The sequence below is a fragment of the Odocoileus virginianus genome, chromosome 5, assembly GCF_023699985.2.
Source record: "Odocoileus virginianus isolate 20LAN1187 ecotype Illinois chromosome 5, Ovbor_1.2, whole genome shotgun sequence".
Classification (NCBI taxonomy): domain Eukaryota; kingdom Metazoa; phylum Chordata; class Mammalia; order Artiodactyla; family Cervidae; genus Odocoileus; species Odocoileus virginianus.
Window position 1 is genome coordinate 4,607,545 of NC_069678.1, and position 18,893 is coordinate 4,626,437.

The 18,893-nt window shown below is 39.1% G+C and overlaps 1 protein-coding gene across 1 annotated transcript in view; it reads right to left on the reverse strand.

Moving 5' to 3' along the window:
- Positions 1 to 18,893, reverse strand: part of CD101 (CD101 molecule) — a 38,310-nt gene that overhangs the window by 16,038 nt on the left and 3,379 nt on the right. The window contains exons 2-6 of the mRNA XM_020892337.2: positions 14,204 to 14,584; positions 12,455 to 12,871; positions 8,267 to 8,653; positions 3,672 to 4,055; positions 2,546 to 2,950 (exon numbers count right to left, since the gene is read on the reverse strand). Coding sequence (XP_020747996.2) covers positions 2,546 to 2,950; positions 3,672 to 4,055; positions 8,267 to 8,653; positions 12,455 to 12,871; positions 14,204 to 14,584 — 1,974 coding nt within the window. The remainder of the gene's footprint in view (positions 1 to 2,545; positions 2,951 to 3,671; positions 4,056 to 8,266; positions 8,654 to 12,454; positions 12,872 to 14,203; positions 14,585 to 18,893) is intronic.

Genomic DNA, 18,893 nt, shown 5'->3' on the forward strand with positions numbered 1-18,893 from the left:
ACATCTTCTCTTTTGTAGCATTTCATAAATCAAATTGAGAGACAGTGGCCCTTGGATGCTTTGTCTGGGTGTTTGCTATCCAGAATACTCCTTGATCCATAATTTGCCCAAGTCTAATTGTATCTGTCTGCAGACACAGGTAAACAAGAGGAAGCTATATGTTCACTATTAAAACTGAATGTCTCTTTGCAGTCACTCAACTCTGGGAACATTGTATGGATATGGAGTCAACTATCCTTTAATCCTAGAGCTTTTCTATTTTGTCAGAAAAATGAATGACAAAACCTGGCTTCTAAATCTTATTCTTCTTGCTGACATCACAGATTATACTTTTGTGACGGCTTACTGATGCTGCCAGTAGGTCCCTTTATTCCTCCTTCAACAAACATTTATTAACACATACTATTTTATGTGCCAGACTATTCCAGGCTCTGTGGATCCCTCCCCTCAGTTTCTGCCTAGAGGGAGAGACTGGTACAGGGACAGAGGCTGAGGGCTTATAGGATTGTGTCACCCAACCAGGACAGAAGTGTGCAAAAGTGACTATCAGAGCACTTAGCATAACTATAAAACCCAAAGACGGGAGTGAGGCTTCCTGGAGGAGATAATCTCTAAGATAAGTCTTAAGGGTTAATAGGAATTAAGCTGATAGAGAAGAGGTAAAGGAATTCCATGCAAAAGATGCAACTTGAACAAGGACTAAAAATGAGAGAGAGCATAGAGTATTGGAGGAACTACAAGTAGTTCAATGTGGTTGGAGCTCAAATTCAAGATGGAAAGTGGAGAGATGGTGCTGGAAAGACATAACATACCAGATCACGAAGGACCTTGCCTGACATGTAATGCAAGTTTGAATATGAGTTGGATGTGGAGGAGCAGTGGATGACTCAGGTTTCTTGCTTGGATAACTGATGGATGGTGGGGACATAGAGAATGATGTCAGAGGAGTAGCTTTGGCAGGATGATAATGGTGTATTTATGTTCTGACATATTGAGTGTAGACATGTCTTGAAGGCAATTGCATGAGTCTGGAGATCAGAAGAGAAGTCATTCAAGATAGTGAATTTGGGAGTCGTCAATACAGAGCATGAATCCCTGGGTAGGAATAAGCCTACTTTGGGAGACTGTATAGAATGAGAAGAAAGAAAGTTGAGAATGAAGCCCAAAGGGCTGAGTCAATGTGAGAGGAGGACTCTGCAAAAGAGAATGAGAAGCAGCCACGAGAGGGCTAGGAAGGAAACTAAGAACATCTTGCATCACAAGGCCATGGAAAAAGAAGTTTTAAGAAGAAAGGATTGAACCAACAATTTGAAATATGACAGAAAAGACAAGTAAATTAAGGCATGAGTTAATCAACAAGGAGATGACTACTGTAACCAAAACTAGTGCTCAGTAGCTGAGAGAATGATGGTTACCACATTTGAGCATCTGCTTGGTTCGTCAGACACTGCACTAGGAACATGTCACCATCTTTAAATTGCACTTCAGCAATTTACCCATGGAGTCAGTAGCCTTGGACAGATTAAGTTCTCATTAGATCTAAGTGATGTCAAAGCCTCTTGAACACGCCACCTTAAGAGGATGGAAATCAGGAAAGAAGATACTGGCACAGCAGCATTTGTGAAGTTGTGTCTTACTTTTCATCTCTATTACCAATTGACAAGGTAAATTATGTTGACTATAATCATAAATTATCTAATTCTTATACATTAACATATCAAAATGAATGGCTAAGTGTATTGAATGAAATTTTCATTATCCATACCATTAGGAGAAACATTCTAAACATTTAATGACCGGCCAGGCACAGGCAGGGACCAATCTGAAAGAATGCCCCAGCACTGGAGCTGATCCTGGAGGCCCCCTCTGTGCCACGCGGTGTCCAGTTGCTGAGCGGTGGGGACTTCCAGGAAATGAGGAAGGGGCAACAGCTATTATTAGTGTGGAAGTATTCCAATGTTTTAAAAACCAGTGTGGCCATTTTGTGCATATTAACTCAATGTTAACCGAGATCATTTTGCATGTGTATGTCTGTATGTGTGTGGGGGTGGGAGGTATGTTTTTGTTTTTGGTTAATTTCTTTTCAAATTAAAATATACTTGATTTACAATGTTTCAGGCATACAGAAAAGTGATTTATATATTCTTATCCAGATTCTTTTCCATTATAGTTTACTCTAAGATAGTGAATACAGTTCCCTGTGCTATATAGCAGGTCCTTGTTGTTCATCTGCTTTATATATACTAGTGAGCACCTGTTAACATTGTTATTCATTCACTAAGTCGTGTCCGACTCTCTGTGACCCCATCGACTGCTTCCCTGTCCCTCACCATCTCCCAGAGTTTGTCCAAGTTCATGTCCATTAAATCTGTTAATACCAAATTCCTAATTTATCCCTACCCCACTTCCTGGATATCACTTATATATTGTGTTTACTTATAGTACAAACATGGGGAGAAAGTATTTTATGCTTTCATTCCACAACTTTCCCCAAATGGGAAGAATGTTTTCTAAAAAAGCGGAATTAATTTCAAGTAGTGTTAACCTGGTAAAGTGACAGTGATCCTCAGTGGGTGAGAGGTGGCAGAAGCCCTCACAGGACTGTTAGTCTGCAGAGAATTTCTGTCATAAACTTCTACTTTACACTGATAAACTCCTGCTTCTTCCTCGGTGACATCATGGATTAGGAGCCGAGAATGAAATGAAGACTGTGAAATCTTCGTCTTCCTTTGGAACTGGGGTAGGCAGCTCCCCCATTCAATAGTGCCATTGTGGGTGATTCGAAGAAGCAGATCAAAGGTTCGAGATCTGGCTGGCTGGAACTGCCATGTCATGGTGAGTGGAACCTTGAAGTCAGAGTAGCCGACCCTCACTATGCAGGACAGGTCAAAGGTGCTGGTTAATTTCACTTGTGGTTGACGGCTCATCAGACTAACTTGTAAACTTGACTCTGTGGGCATAAACACAAAACACGATGTCTAACCCATTTATCAAATCGAGGTACCATGCTTCTAAGTTTTCCTAGTCATCGCCTCGTCACACTGAACCGTGTGTTCATACATTGGGAGTATCAAATATTTGGGGGTAGAAATTGATTCACAGTACAGGCTGTCCTGAATTCTGACCTCAGTTTTCTAAAGTTGACCCTCTTGTAAGAGTGTTCTCAGCAGAGACAACAAACAGGCAGTGTTTCTCCAGTCCACTGCTTAGACAGCTGCTACTGAGGGGGTGGGGCGCTCCCCAGCCCTGCTGGCTGGCCTGCTGGCTGGCCTGCTTCCCTTATCCCCACTGCCGCGTGCACTACCACTGTTTTACACTTGCTACCGGAGATTCCGCCATCCCAGGCTGCAGCTGTCAGAAGCCTGAAGGTATGAGGCTCCGCTTCACTTGGCATATCTCTTTTCTAAGTCTACTCCAAATGATACGATCTTGTTGTTAGCCTTGAATAACAACTTATAAGTTGCACCCTGAAGATGGTCTTTATAAAGATGAGTAAACTTTGGAGACCAGTTGGCAGACTTGGTAACCAGAGACTCTGCTCTGTGCTCTGGGGTATACGTATTGTACCTGGAGGATTCAGGATGACGTGCAATCAAATTCCATGGCAACCCACTACAGAAGGAAGATGTTGATGATATGCAAGTTCAGCAAAGGCTTTCCCTGACACTTACCAAGGGGTTTTACAGTGATCGACACCTTCTGAGTCCAACTCTGATCGCTGGCCTGCCTCCGGGCCCTCTCAGACACTCTGCACTCATACATGCCACTGTCTGTGATGGTGGTGGAGGCGATCTCAAGTTGGAAGGTGGCCCAGTCCATTTTCTCCAGCCTTGCATTTCTGAGGTTATTGAGTTCCCCATAGGAAGCACCCAGCTTCACGGTGCCATCCTGCTCCATGCCAGCCACAAACACCGGCTGTGTCTGGTTTTGTGGGACATGCCACCAGGTCACAGTCAGGAGATTCTCAGCTCCATCTGCCTTGCAGAGAAGGGTTAACGCCTCTCCTTCCCACACTGCTTGCTGCCTGTTCTTGGTAGACACGGCCACATTTCTTGCTGTGGATTACAAATTTTAGAAGAAAAAGATATTTCGAGTAAGTGAAAAGTTTTCTAAAAGATAGTGAACTCTCATTAATTAAGACTTGACTACTTTGTGACAAATCCAATCAAATTGTTTACTCTTGCACCATCCCCCAGAATAAAAGATTTAATCAACACTTAAATAGTAGAAATGACAGAAAGGACACCAGGAGAACTAATTTACATGTAAACAATTTACAGTTTGCCCTATGTTTTAGTGATTTGGTCCTTAGGAACATCTAGTTGGGAAAACACATGTTAATATTTCGTTAAATTAATTAGAGTCGGTGTATGAGACTGAAAGTAATGAAACTGTGTTTATTTCAATGTTTAGTTTTCTAGAATTCAGACTTTCACAGTTCAAAATGACCTTCCTCCCCTTACTTATCTTTCCCTAATTAGTATGTATCTGAACAGTGAAGAAGTACTGTTAATTATATTTCTGTTCAAAATGCTGCCATTAAAAAGCAATTACTTGAAGAGGGTGTGGAGAAAAGAGGATCCGCTTACACTGTTGGTAGGAATATAAATTGATACAGACCCTATGGAGAACAGTATGGAGGTTCCTTAAAAAAATGAAAATAGAACTACTGTGTGACTCAGATATCCCACTCCTGGGCACAGACCCAGAGAAAACCATAATTACAAAAGATACATGCACCCCAATGCTCATTGCAGTACCATTTACAACAGGCAAGACATGGAAGCAACCTAAATGTCCATTAACAGAGAAATGGGTAAAGAATATGTGGCACATGTATGCAACGTAATATCACTCAGCCATAAAAAGGAATGAAATTGTGCCACTTGCAGAGACTTGGATGGACCTAGAGCTGTCATACAGAATGAAGAAAGTCAGAAGTTGAAAAACAAATACTGTGTATTAATGCATATATGTGGAACATAGAAAAATGGTACAGATGAACCTATTTGCAAAGCAGAAATAAACACACAGATATAGAGAACAAGCATATGGACACCAAGGGGGGAAGCAAGGGGTGGGATGAATTGGGAGATTGGGATTGACATATATACACTATATGTATAAAATAGATAACTAATAAGGACCTCTGTTGGAGCACAGAGAACTCTATTCAATGCTCCGTGGTGACAAAGAGGGGATATATGTATATGTATAGCTGGTTAGCTTTTCTGTATAGCAGAAACTAGCACAAAATTGTAAAGCAACTGAACGCCAGTAAAATTTTTTTTTAATTAAAAATGTCTTCTTTTAAAAAATTATTTGGGTGAAAATATGTATATATAAATATATATACTATAAATACAGACATACTTCTCCCTCAAGTATTTAAAAAATATATATATATATACACCTATACACACACACACATATGTATACATTTCTCCTTTTCAAATCATATATTCATTCATATATATTGTTGGCTGAAGGGAGATTCTTTGTATATCTGAACTACAGTCTAAAACAGTAAATGTAAGTCTGGCTCCCAGATGGAAAATTCAAGATGATCAGAAATGTGGACATTCTTTCAACAGATACTTCCTGTGTGAGGCCTTGTCCTGGGTGCTTTGCGGGCAATGTAAAGGTCCCCCAAGCTCATACATCCTAGGCAGCCCAGCCTCATGCTTAAGGCCAAGGTCCCTGGAGTTATTATAGAATTATCCTGGACAACAAGTGAACCTCTCTGAGCCTCAGTTTCCTTTCCTGTAAAGGAAAGGGGGTAATAATAGCACCTCACTTTTGCACTGTGAGAAAACTAAGTGAATGGCACGTGCTTAGGGCCTACACTCTCTGGCAAGGAAAAGTGCCCAGCAAAGGTGAGCTACTAGCATTAGTGTGTAATGATAGGTCCTTCATGAAAGCAGAGGTGTTCAAAGTCAGAAAAGGAAAATAAAAAGATTTTTAAAAAATTTACATTTTCTAGACTTGTGGGATCTCAGTTCCCTGACCAGGGATTGAAACTGGGCCCTCAGCAGTGAGAGCATGGAGACCTAATCATTGAACCACCAGGGAATTTCCAGGAAAATAAAACAGAACTGGCATTTAAAATCTTAATAAGATCTAAATGAATTTGCAAATTGATCTTCTCTGCTGAGGAAGAGTTCTGTCTTTAACAGCTTTATGGATGAACATACGTTACCAAGACAGAAAGGCTAATGTCCACAAGTAGATTAATATATATCTATATCTACCTATTACATATATATGTATATAACATAACATATATATACATATATAAAACTTGCTTCCAAATTTGGGGTATTAGAGGCATTACTACACTTAATTTTTTTTGAGGTTAAAAATAGACTCATAACTAAAGTTTCAAAATTAGAGGGGAAATTATTAGTCATAATCTTACTATTCAAGTATAACCATTATGATAGGTTTCAAGCAGTTTAAGTTTTTTAAAAAAACTGTGGTTTCCTTACTTTTTTGTGGTCATTGCTGTCTCTGGGTTAGAAGTGATACACTCACCAGGCATGTGTAAGGTGCGCATGCATAGTGGTAGGGAAGTACTCTCTTCTGTTTAAAACATTCATCAGATGATAAAATTGCTCATACTTAAAGTAATGGTTTGAGTTTCAAAACCAAATGCTCAATAGGATCTTTAATAAATCTGCTACTAACTTTTTCTCTTTCTCTGTAAAAAGAAACAGGTTGGACTCCAGGCTGCACAAAGTATTATTTTTAGCTTGGACAGACCACCTACTTGATAGGCTTGTGATCTGTATGCCCCAAAGCACACCTTTTGGTCCCTTTGGCACAGATTCCTCTGTCCTGAGTTTATGAAAGGTTTACAGTTCTGTTCCAGTGGAGACAGATACATGAGGTTGAGATTTAGCTCTGTGTAAATATGTAAACACGCCTACATAGTTTTTTCTGAATCCTAGCAAGAAAGACCAAATGTTTAGTGTAAAAACTAACACCAACACACTTCCTGGCTTGCCAATCTAGGCCAAAGCTGTGCATCTTCACTCCAAGCAAACGGGGTGATGGAGAAGAGCATGGAAGTGTTTGTGTCTAGGGAGATGCCTCCAATAAGCGAGTACAAAAAGGACATCTTCATTTTGGGTTTGTTATTTGTTTATTTTTTGGTTTTTCCTTTGGGGCAATTCATCTTTCTAGACTTTGAATTTAATACTCAGCCCAGAAAATCATAGTATTGCTTGTGGATTTATCAGTTTTCTCTCCACACAAAAAGCACTGATTATTCAAACATGCTTAAGATTACCCAGCCTTCAGAAACTTAACAGGAGCTGAATGGCCTTCCAGATAATCAGACCCAGCCTATCTGGGTCAGATAGGTGTCTCGCCACATCACAGCAACATGCAGGCAATAGAGTCTGTCCACTCTCACTTCTTCTTTTCTTACTCTGAGTCATGGTTTGATGCAGAATTAAGACTGAGTATCATTCCGTATATTAGGTTAAGAACACAGAGAACTGACAAAAACACCTTTTGTCAGTTGAAAGATGTTGAAAAAGTAGAAGGAGTAATGTGGGTGTTTATTTCTCAGGAAAGAGGCAAGTATAATCTCTTTTCTCTTAATCTACTCAAAATACACACACGCACAAGGAGACAGGGGGCTTCATGAATGCAGGTATTCTTGGCTGAAAGAAAACCCAATACAACAATTAGAAATAATAGCAAATAGAATCAAGAATCTAAGATGGCAAGAAGGGACTTAAAGACAGTCAAATTAGATTATCTTACAACTGCAGAAGCTGAGAATTAGTGAAGTGAAGTACGTACGTAGAGTGTTCATGTCACAGGCCATTTATTGGCTCAGGAGTAGGACTCGGGTCTTCAGCTGTATAGGTGCATGCTCAATCACTTCAGTTGTGTCCAACTCTTTGTGACCCCATGGACTGTAGCCCACCAGGCTCCTCTGTCCATGGGATTTTCAGAGAAGAATACGAGAGTGGCTTGCCATTTCCTCCTATAGGGGATCTTCCCAATGCAGGGATCGAACCTGAGTCTCCTAGGTTTCCTGCACTGCAGATGGATTCTTTACCCACTAAACCACCTGGGAAGTCCCCAGGTCTTCAGCCAGTTTGGGTGCTTCTCTTTACTCCACTCCACCTCAAAGTGACCCGATTACTACCTGACTTCAGGAGACCTCCCCTGTGTCCATGAAGATATCCAGTACTTACAAGGGAGGACATTGAAATGCAGCCCAACCGTGTCTGGCCCCAACTTCACATACCTGCTTGCTTCCAAAGGCGCACAAAGCTGTCTGGGGATTGTTTTTTCTGAAGCACCTGCCAGGAGCCCATCTGAGCTCTTGTCACCTCTGCCACTACACATCTGTATGCACCTTCATCCTCTGGGCCCACAGAGAAGATCTTGAGAGAGAAAGACTTGGGGCTTAACTTTGAAACCTGGAGCTGTCCTTGGCTTGCTCTTTCTTGGTAATCTTTCTTCAGATCCAGAACTCCATCAGCATCAATGTGGGCCATTTCAACATCATTGAAGAACCAAGTGCCCTGAAGGTGTGGGTCCTGGCCACCGCCCATGACCAGGCAAATGAGTTCTAAGGATTTTCCTTCAGGAACTGTGCTCTCAGCTTTAATGTTGACTTGAAAATCTCTCACTAGGAAACAAAAGCAAGGCAGATATTTAGAGAGGCCCCTGCACCCATGCCTTTAATACCAGAGAGAGATGTTATCCCCTATCAGGATAGTACAAGGACTGAATTTAATGTGGGAGATCAGAGATGGGCCAAAGAAATGCCTAGAATCAAAAATGCCCTTGACTATTTTTTAAATCATCTAGAAAGAACAACACATGTGATTTTTTGAATGCAATACAATTAAGCAAGATGAATGTATGGATGTGTACATAGTAATGTATCTTTTAAAATAAAATATTTTATACTATGTTGAACTGACGTAAATTGTGATTTCTTGCTCTCGTTTTTGGCTGAGAATATCCAGTGGAATTTTCCTAAGTTAAAAGCATATGTGATATATGGCAAATCCACAGCTAACATCACACTCAACAGTGGAAAACTGAAAGCTTTTCATCTAACATCAAGAATAAGACAAGGATGATCATTCTCACCACTTCTATTCAACATGGTATTGGAAGTCCTAGCTAGAGCAATTAGACAGAAAAAGAAATTAAAAGCATCTACATTGGAAAAAAAGAAGAAAGACTCACTGTTGGCAGATGGCATGTTCTTACATATAGGAACCAAAGAAAAAAGAAAAAACCCCCACCAAACTCCACCAAGAAGCTGTTAAAACTAATAAAGAATTTCAGTAAAGTTGCAGCATACAAAATCAACAAACGAAAAAAATCAGTTGCATCTCTATACATTAACAATAAACTATCAAAAAAACTCGGAAAACAATCCCATTTACAATAGTATCAAAAAGAAGAAAATACTTAAGGATAAATTTAACCAAGGAGGTGAAAGAGATGTAAAATGAAAACAGTAGAACACTGATGAAAGAAACTGAAGATGAAACAAAAAAATGGAAAGATATCCCATGTTCATGGGTTGGAAAAATTAATATTATTAAAATGCTTATATCACCCAAAGCAATCTACAGATTCATTGCAATCTCTATCAAAATTCTAGTAGCATTTTGAAATAGATAAAAACAATTATGAAATTCATATGGAACCACAAAAGACCCTGACTGGCCAAAGAATTTTGAGCAAGAGCTGTAGGTATCACATTGCCTGTTTTCAAAATGCATTACAAAGCTACAGTAATCAAAACTATGATACTGGCATAAAGACATATAAACCAACGAAACAGAATAGAGAACCCAGAAATAAATTCATGAATCTTTGTCAGTTAATCTTCAATAAGGGTGTCAAGAACACACAACAGGGAAAAGATAGTCTCTTCAATAAATGGTGTTGAACCAACTGGATATCCATATATCCATATGCAGAAGAAAAATGTTGGACCCCTGTCTCAGAGCATATTAAAAAAAAATAAACTCAAAATGAATTAAAGATTTAAACCTAAGACCTGAAATTGAAAAACTACTAGAAGAAAATAAAAGGGGGACCTCCTTGGTGGTCCAGTGGGTAAGGCTCTGTGCTTCTATGGCAGGGGGCATGGGTTCGACCCCTGGTCAGGGAACTAAGATCCCACATGTCTTGCAGCATGGCCAAAGAAAAAAAGAAAAGAAAATAGAAGGAAAACATTCCTGACATTAGTTTGGGCCATGATTTTCTGGATATGACCCCACAAGCACAGACAACAAATCAAAAATGGACAAGTAGAATTGCATCAAACCACAAAAGATTCTTTACACAAAAGAAACAATCAGCAGAGTGAAGAGACGATCTACAAAATGGGAGAAAATATTCACAAACCATGTACTCAAAAAGAGGTTCCTATTCAAAATGTATAAGAAACTCATACAAATTAATAGCAAAAAATTCCAAATAAGTTGACATAAAAATGAAAAAAGATCTGACTACATATTCTCAAAAGAAGACATACAAATGGCTAAAAATCTGGAAAGGAAGATGCTTATCACTAATCACCAGGGAAATGCAAATTGAAGCCACAAGATATCATGTCACATCTGTTAGAATGGCTGTCATCAAGAGACAAAAGATACCAAGTGTTGGTGAGGATGGAGAAGAAAAAAGAACCTTTGTATACTGTTAGTAGGAATGTAAATTGGTATGATCATTATAGAAAATGGTATGGAAGTTCCTTAAAAACTAAAAGTAGAACTACCACATAACCCAGCAATCCCCACTTGAGGGTACATAGCCAAAGGAAATGACACAGTGTCTCAAAGAGATACCTGCACTATGTCCATTACTCATAATATCCAAGATATGTAAACAACACAAGTGACTATCAAAGGATAAACGGATGAAGAAAATGTATATATACACAATGGACTATTATTAAGCCATGAGAGAAAAGGAAATCTTACTGTTTTCAAAAACATGGACCAAGCTGGAGGACATTTTGCTATGTGAAATAAGCCAGACACAGAAAGATAAATACTGTGGAAACTAAAAGTGTTGAACACGTGGAAGCAGAGAGTAGACTGGTGGTTGCTAGGGCTTTTGGGAGTGGGGTAAATGGGGAGACGTTGGTCAAAGAGTACAAAGTTTCAGTTATGCAGGATGAATAAGTTCTGGAGATCTAATGATTACAGTTAGTCATACTGTGTGGTGTTACCTGAAATTTGCTAAGAAGTAGATCTTAAGTGTTACCACATACGTGACACAAACATGTGAGGCGATGGATATGCTAACGAACTTGATCATAGTCATTTCACAACGCATACAGATATCAAAACACAGTACTGTACACCTTAAACATATACAATTTTTATTGATTTAAATAAATAAATTTTAAAAGTAAAGACATACATTAAAAAACTTTTTTTCAAAGAAAGGGGAAAAAAAGCATATGTCTCCACAGGATTCCCCCTGTATAATTTGGACATATAAAGCCATCAGGACAGTTTTTAATGGAACAGAATAATATTCCTCTTTAAGAAAAAAAAAAAGAAAACTTCAATCAGCCACCACTGTACCACTGCTGTTAGCAAGAATGTTTATGGTTTTAGATCTCCTCCTAGTGGACCAAAGCTCATGTGGAGAGACCAGGAATTACAATGGAGGCTTCCTGCTTGCTCTAGTGAAAGTGCCAACAGATCACGAAGAGTGATATTATTGCAAGGTAAAGGAGCCAGGAGGAGGGAGCACTGCCAAGGCTTCACACTGGAAACTGGGCTATTCTGAGGCCCAGGTGATCGTGGAGAGAGGGCCTTGGAGAGAAACACCTGTCTTCAAACACCAGCTCCACTTCTCACCAGCTGAGCAAGCCTAGGCAGACCATTAGCTGGGGCTCCGGGCCGTGTTTCAAAAACCGGAATTTGACAACTTGCTCCGAAGCTGGTTGTTAGGATTATGCTAGATAACGCAGCTGAAGTGCTTACACAAAGCCTGGCAAAAATGGCAACAAAACTATTTCCATGTATGGTTTGTGGGATCTACCTAACAGTCAACAGATTTTATCCCATATAAGACCTTCCATGGACATAGCCTGAGGACAGAGCCCAAAATGAAGATCTTTCTTATTTATGCTTCAAAAATGACAAAAGCAAAATTTACCCAAACCTTCTAAATGATCTTGTTTTATATTCAACCAAAGATTTACAAATAAAAATCAGGAGTTCCCTAGTGGTTCTGTGGTTAAAACTCCATCCCTGGTGGTCCTGTGGTTAAGACTCCATGCTTTCACTGCCGAGGGCATTGATTCAGTACCTTGTTAGGAAGCTAAGATCCCGCAAGACATGTGGCACAGCCAAAAAAAGAAAAAAAAAAAAAAAAAACAGAAAGATATCTCCCTAAATACCCACCACTAACATATTAATGAATTTCCTGAGAAGATAATTACCTGCCGGCTGGACCCTGAGAGTTGTTTGATCCGTCTGCTTTTTTGCGATGGAAGTCCAGGTTTCATCAGGATCCTGAATCCATTCAGTTGCCTCACAGAACAGCTGACCTTGATCTGAGGGCTGGAGCCTCCCCATGGATAGCCTGAAGGTAGTGACCCCAAGCTTGTCCAGTCGCACATCACCAGCTGCAAACCTCTTTGTAAACAAGGGCCCAGGGAGCAATGTAAAATCTTTGGAGAGGGAAATAATCTTGCTGGCTTGGCTTCCTTCTCCATCCTTCATCAGGTACCAGGTGATGGAGAGGTGGGTATGTTGAGCTGTGGCTTTGGACACCTCACAGGTAAGTTCCAACGGCTCACCTTCCTCCTTATTTAGAGTCTGGGGAGCCATGGCCGCCGAGAGGCTATCTGGAATGACTGGACACAGAGGAATGATGGTAATTGACTTAGTATCAATTAGAGGCTTAGTTAGACTAGCCTCTCTAGATGAAGGTGGTGGCCTGACCCACTATCTGTAAAGTACATTCTTTGAGTTGGCTTCCCATCAGCTCTATGCTTTACCTATTACCAACAGGAACATTGGCATCTATGTACATACAGTCTATGGAACCTGGCGAGGCTCTTGGTTCACTATTACATTTTTAGCATAGTCTGTAACCCATTTTGCTACTCAGACACAGAAGTTCTAAATGGGAAAAGCAGTAGGAGCTAGAAGACCTATATTCTGATCCTATATTTGTCCCTATTTGACTCCATGAACTGGAACAAGTCACTTCACTTGTTTGGGCCTTCACCTGCTCCTTTATAAAATAAAGTTCTGAAATAATCTGTTATAATTTATCTTTCAGAGCCAAAATGCAACCCTTACCAAAGTTTTGATAACCATCCTATACCCTAACATTCTCTTCCTCCTCAAAGGAGATCATACAGCCTAAGTTTATGTGAAAGCAACATTTAGATTCAACAATGAATGTTTATTGAGCTTCTACTCAGTGCTAACCACTGTGCTAGGGAGTGAAGTAAATGTTATCTTACAGTGCTTGGGGCAAAATCAGAGAGGGTCATATAAGCAGCCAATTACCACATAAACTGGGTGAGTGCTAATAACAGTGGTGTGAAGAGAACAACAAGAAGGAAGAAAGATGGGAATATTGCCTGTAACAGTCAGAACAGGTTTCACAGGAGAGGAAATATCTAAACTGGGTTTGAAAGTATATGTAGGAGTTTGCTAGGCTGAAAAGGAAGTGACAAGATATTCTAGGCAAAGGGACAAAACAGTAATTTCAAATATGACCCTTGCCACATAGGAAAATACACTAGAGAATGGTAGTTTGAGAATAACTATTTCCACATTAATGACTTCCTTCCTATAATATTAACTATATATAAATGTGTTATATCAATACCAGCTCTTCTATCAAGTTAATATTCTGCTTTCAAGAAGAGACATGAGAACTCTCAAAGCTTTGTCTGTGTTATTATCAACCTATGGATAGCTTTGGGCAAGGCCTCGGAATACCACATCATATCTAACTCTTCATGACAAAGTCGATTGGGAAAATGAATTGAGAGTTTTAGAGAATACGAGATACCTATCTGTGACAAACTCCAAAATATTCAGAGGGGTTCATGGGCTCTTTTGCTAAAACAAACAGCACACTATAAAGCCATATCACAGTGCAAGGCATTATGGTGATGAAGATTCTGGTTTGTCAGGGGCTGGCTAACGAAGAAGGGCACACAGCTTACCAATAAGATTAGTCTTCGCATTGTAAGTCCCATAGTATTTTTCATCAGTGTTGGGTGTGAAACACTCATATTCGCCAGTATCCTTCATCTGGAGCTTGGAAATGTGCAAAAAGACTGAGTTACCCTGGACCCTCTCCACGTAGATTTCCCTACTTTTTACCCGCTTTGCATACAGTACATAAGAGAAGGTGTCATCCTTGGTGCTAATGATCTGGATTTCTTGGGTCGGGGCTGTTGGCAGGTAAACAGACCATTGGAAATGCTGCTCAGAAGGTCCTTGGTGGCCAGTTACATTGCAGCCGATGCTGATGGGGTAACCTTCAGCTCTAAACAGCGGTCCTTTCTGAACTGTTACTTCTCGCTGGCCAATGCTGAGCTTAGCTTGCAAGTAGGAGAAAGAAAAGGGAATAAAAATAGATTAGTGCTCCAGTTCCCAATGTGCCACATTATGTAGCTCCCTGTATTACAATTCTAGAAAATGAGATCACAGGTTATTAACTATAATCCACTCAAATATTCAATACCTTCTTCAGGCTGAGGAGCAGTGGAATGGCTTGATGAGTTAATTGTTCTTTTATAATTCTAACTTCTAGAGTAATCTCTAGTCTCTTAAAAAAGGATAGCTTCATCAGTGTAACATGACCACTTCTATAAAACGCACCTACTTACCTAAGTGCACCTAAAGTAAATATGATGTATGATAATTCACCTTTTATATAATTTTATGGAAAAATTATCAGTATTACTTCCTCAAGCCTCCATTTCTTAGGTACCTGTCATCGAGCTGTCCTAACAGAAATGATTGCTGGAGAGACCAAGTCCATGGCACTGCCCCTGGTGCTATGCCTTTTCCTGCTGGTTGGTTGGAACTATTTGTAGCTCCTGGCCAGGTCTGGTGCAAGATTAGCTAAACTTAGCATCTGAAGAAGCAGCAGTACTTCCTTTCTATACCATAGAGGGTTTTTCATTTTGTAATTTTTTAAAGAGCCACTACAACTTTATTGAAAAGCTTCCTAAAAGATGACTGTCAAGTCCAACAGGATCCAGGATCAGACTTAGTGTAGTTGCTCTCTTATTTAAAGCTTTCAATTGGGATCACAGTGGAATGCTTCATGTTAGGACAAATCTCAAGTATTAGGTTTAAAGGAGAAAATATTATTTAGTGATAATTTTTCCTTTAACATACACATTTTCAAAATCAAGACTTTTTTAGAAATTAAAGTGCATGTGTTTATTTCTTATGTTAATATTAAAGGCTGGTTTATTTTGTGTTACAGAAAGAACAATGAACAAGTGATAGAGATGCTACAAAGGTGAGCTAAGTCTTTCAGTAGGGGCCTAGGGCCCAGGGGAAAGACATCATAAGAGTCCATAAGGGAGCAATTACTGGCATTACGGAATTAACAGAGCAGAGTTCATAAGCAGGAATGGAAGAAGCAGAGCATCTGCTGAATTTTGTGAATCCACAAGGACAAAGAGTAAGGGAGACAGATTGGGAAAAAAAGTGAGAGAAAGGAAAAATGACATTACAGAGACCATGGTAAGGTTAAATATAGAAATTTTAGAATGAAAACAATTCTGATAGGACGGGACCTGCAAAAACAGGGAGAAAGGGTAATTAATTGGTCACGATGTAGTCAACTAAAAATTGCATATGGATACAATCAATGCAAAACTGGCAAACAAACATCCGATCAATCAACCAACTGTATACATTTCCAGTAATGATTTAAAATATACTAATTTATTCATAAATCCCAGTTAAATGTAATATATATACATTAGGCTTTTTTTGTAATAAGAACTTAGGAATAGAAGTTAGAAAATATGAGAAAAATTTTGTTACTTTAATTTTTTTCAAAACAGGACTTTTTATTGAAGTATAGTTGATTTACAATGTTGTGTTAGTTTTGGGTGTACAGCAAAGCGATTCAGTTATACGTACTTATATATCTATTCTTCTTTGAATTCTTTTCCACTATAGGTTATTACGGGATATTGAGTATAGTTCCCTATGCCATACAGTAGTAAAATTTTAAAATATTATTTACCAAAAAATTATTCTCCAGAGGCAATTTAAAACATTGTCAGCAATGCTAGCCAGCCTTAGACATACATGTTAAAGGTATGTGAGCACTGCCCCAGGCTACACGTGAAAAAATATCCACAGCTGCATTGTCCACTGCAGACCCCAAACTAGAGACAACCTGTATGTCCATCAACAGTAGAACAGGCAGGCTGTGGTACATTCATAAAGTGGAATCTTATACAGAAATAAAAGTGAGTGAATTGCTGCTGGTTGCAAAAACATGGATCACTGTGTTTAAGGAAAGATGTTGAACACTTAGAATCTTTTTGACTATATACAAAATGAATATAAAATTTAAAGAAAGGCAGAAAACCCCCCACACTGTATTGTTTAGTGATGCAAACATAAGAAGTTAAACCTTAAAAAAAAAAAAAGCTAAGAAGTAGTTATCATGGAAGTCAGGAAAGTGATTGTATGTGTATCTGGTGGGGCATACAGCAAGGTAGATGGGTGAGTCTAGGGTCCTAGCAATGTTCTATTTCTTCTCCTGCATAGTGATTACATGGTTTTTACTTTTTCCTTATTTATTCAATTTCATAGCTGTGTTTTATTAACTTTCCTTTTTAATTAATTAAGTTTTGGCTGTGTTGGGTCTTGTTGCTCCAAGCAGGCTTTCTCTACTTGCGGTGAGCGGGGGCTAATCAACTGGTGTGTGAGCTTCTCCCTGCGGCGGCTTCTCTTGTTGCCAAGCAGACACTCTAGAACATGGGTTCAGTGGTTGCGGCACGTGGGCTTAGCCCATGCAGCCCGTGGAACCTTCCCCAAGAGATCGAACCCGTGTCCCCTGCCTTGGCAGGTAGATTCTTAACCACTGGACTACCAGAGAAGTCGCTTTTCTTATTATGTGCTATATTTGCACAGTAAAAATGTTTTTAAAAATGTGATTCCTGAGGTACCACTAATATGTTTATGTCAGGGGATGTTTCCACAATATTATTTTTTATGCCTAGGCAGCATTTACTCCACATTTTTTATGACTTTTCAGAGAGATGGGTACATTCAAAACATTTTATTGTGAAAAGTAGTACTTTATTTTCTTCTGCTTCAGTTGCTAATTCAATTAATATTTATTTAACCACTTATAGTATTTCTGATGCTTCAAGGACTAAGATATGAAGATGAGTTTAGGATAGTCTTTGACTTCTCGATTTTACAATTCAGTCAAGTAGGGTGGTCGTCATCTCTCCTGGGAAGATACATGATAAAAGTTCTTTGAGGAATTTGAAGGAAGGAAAGATTACATTTTAGGGAAAGAAAATAGGTAAGGTATATGGAAGAAATAGTATTAAAAATGGACCTTGGAGAAGGTTATGGCAATTTAAGTGGAGAGAAGGGGTATTTTTCAGTGAAGGAAACTTCATGAAAAGACTGTATAAGTACTAATCAAAAGAATTGTTCATGAAATAGGGAGTAATCAGTTGGATTTGGGGGTGGGTTACACAAAGATTAATAGAAAGAGGTAAGATTGGGCAGGAATTTTGAGTCCAAAGCATGAAGAGCTTAACTGGCATATTTAAAAGTTTGGGCTTGATTGATAGGCAATGGGGAACCCACTGAAAATGTTTTAAAATTCTTAGTAAAATTAACTTGATGGTGTGTAGGATGATGGAGTTAGAAGTAGATATCAGATAATTATAGTAGCTCAGAAGATAAGTGATGAAGGCAGTAGAAATGGAAAGAAAGGGGCTATAATCGGAGAGTCACTGTGGAGATAAATCTATAGAGTTTTTCAGCATCTTAGATGCTTGGAGGCTAAAGAGGTAGATGGAAGACAAGAGGAAATCAAAGATGATACCAGGTTTTGTAAGGGTGACTGGGAGTAACAGTACCGTTAACAGGAATAAGGCTATCAGGAAGAGGTACTGTTGTGTGTTCAAGGGTGAAGGAGAAGATAAAGAACTTAATTTTGGAAACACTAAATTAGAGTGCTATGGAATAAACAAGAAGGAAATCCAGCAAATACTTAGAAATATTGTTGAAATATATGTCAATATCTGTTTCTCTTTCTATATTTTAAAATCTGCTCAACTCTTTGAAAATATTTGTCATCTAGTTATCTTAAGAACTCTGTGATATTCCCATATTTAGCAATGTCAAAGTTGTAAATGGTGGAGCCAGACTTGAATTTGGATTTACAAATGTCAAATTCCTGACTGTCTCCATTGCTTCCTCACTGCTTCCTGTAAATGCTTGTCTGCAACTAGGGACAGTTCTGGGCTGTAGATGCTGATTTAGTCATTTACATGTTAAGTAGTGGAAAATGTCAGGGCATATAAGAAGAGAGCTAAAGAGAGATTATTAGAGGATCTCTCTATTTAGGAAATAAGATGAGAAATGCATGCTACAGAAAGAAGAAGGGGAGGTGGGAGGGCAGCCAGGACACTGCAGCTTGAAAACCAAAGGAGCAAAATGTTCCAAGAAGAAAGAGCTTGTCAGCATTGCTGAATGCTATTGAGGGGTAAGGATTCGAAAGGCAGAGAAGTGTCCTTTTAGTTTGATGATGAGGATGTCAGTGGTGATCTTTGTAAAAGAGATTTCAATAGAACAGAAGCAGAGCATTTCAAGGGTAAGAAACAACTGCAAGAAGCTTAAACTACTTCA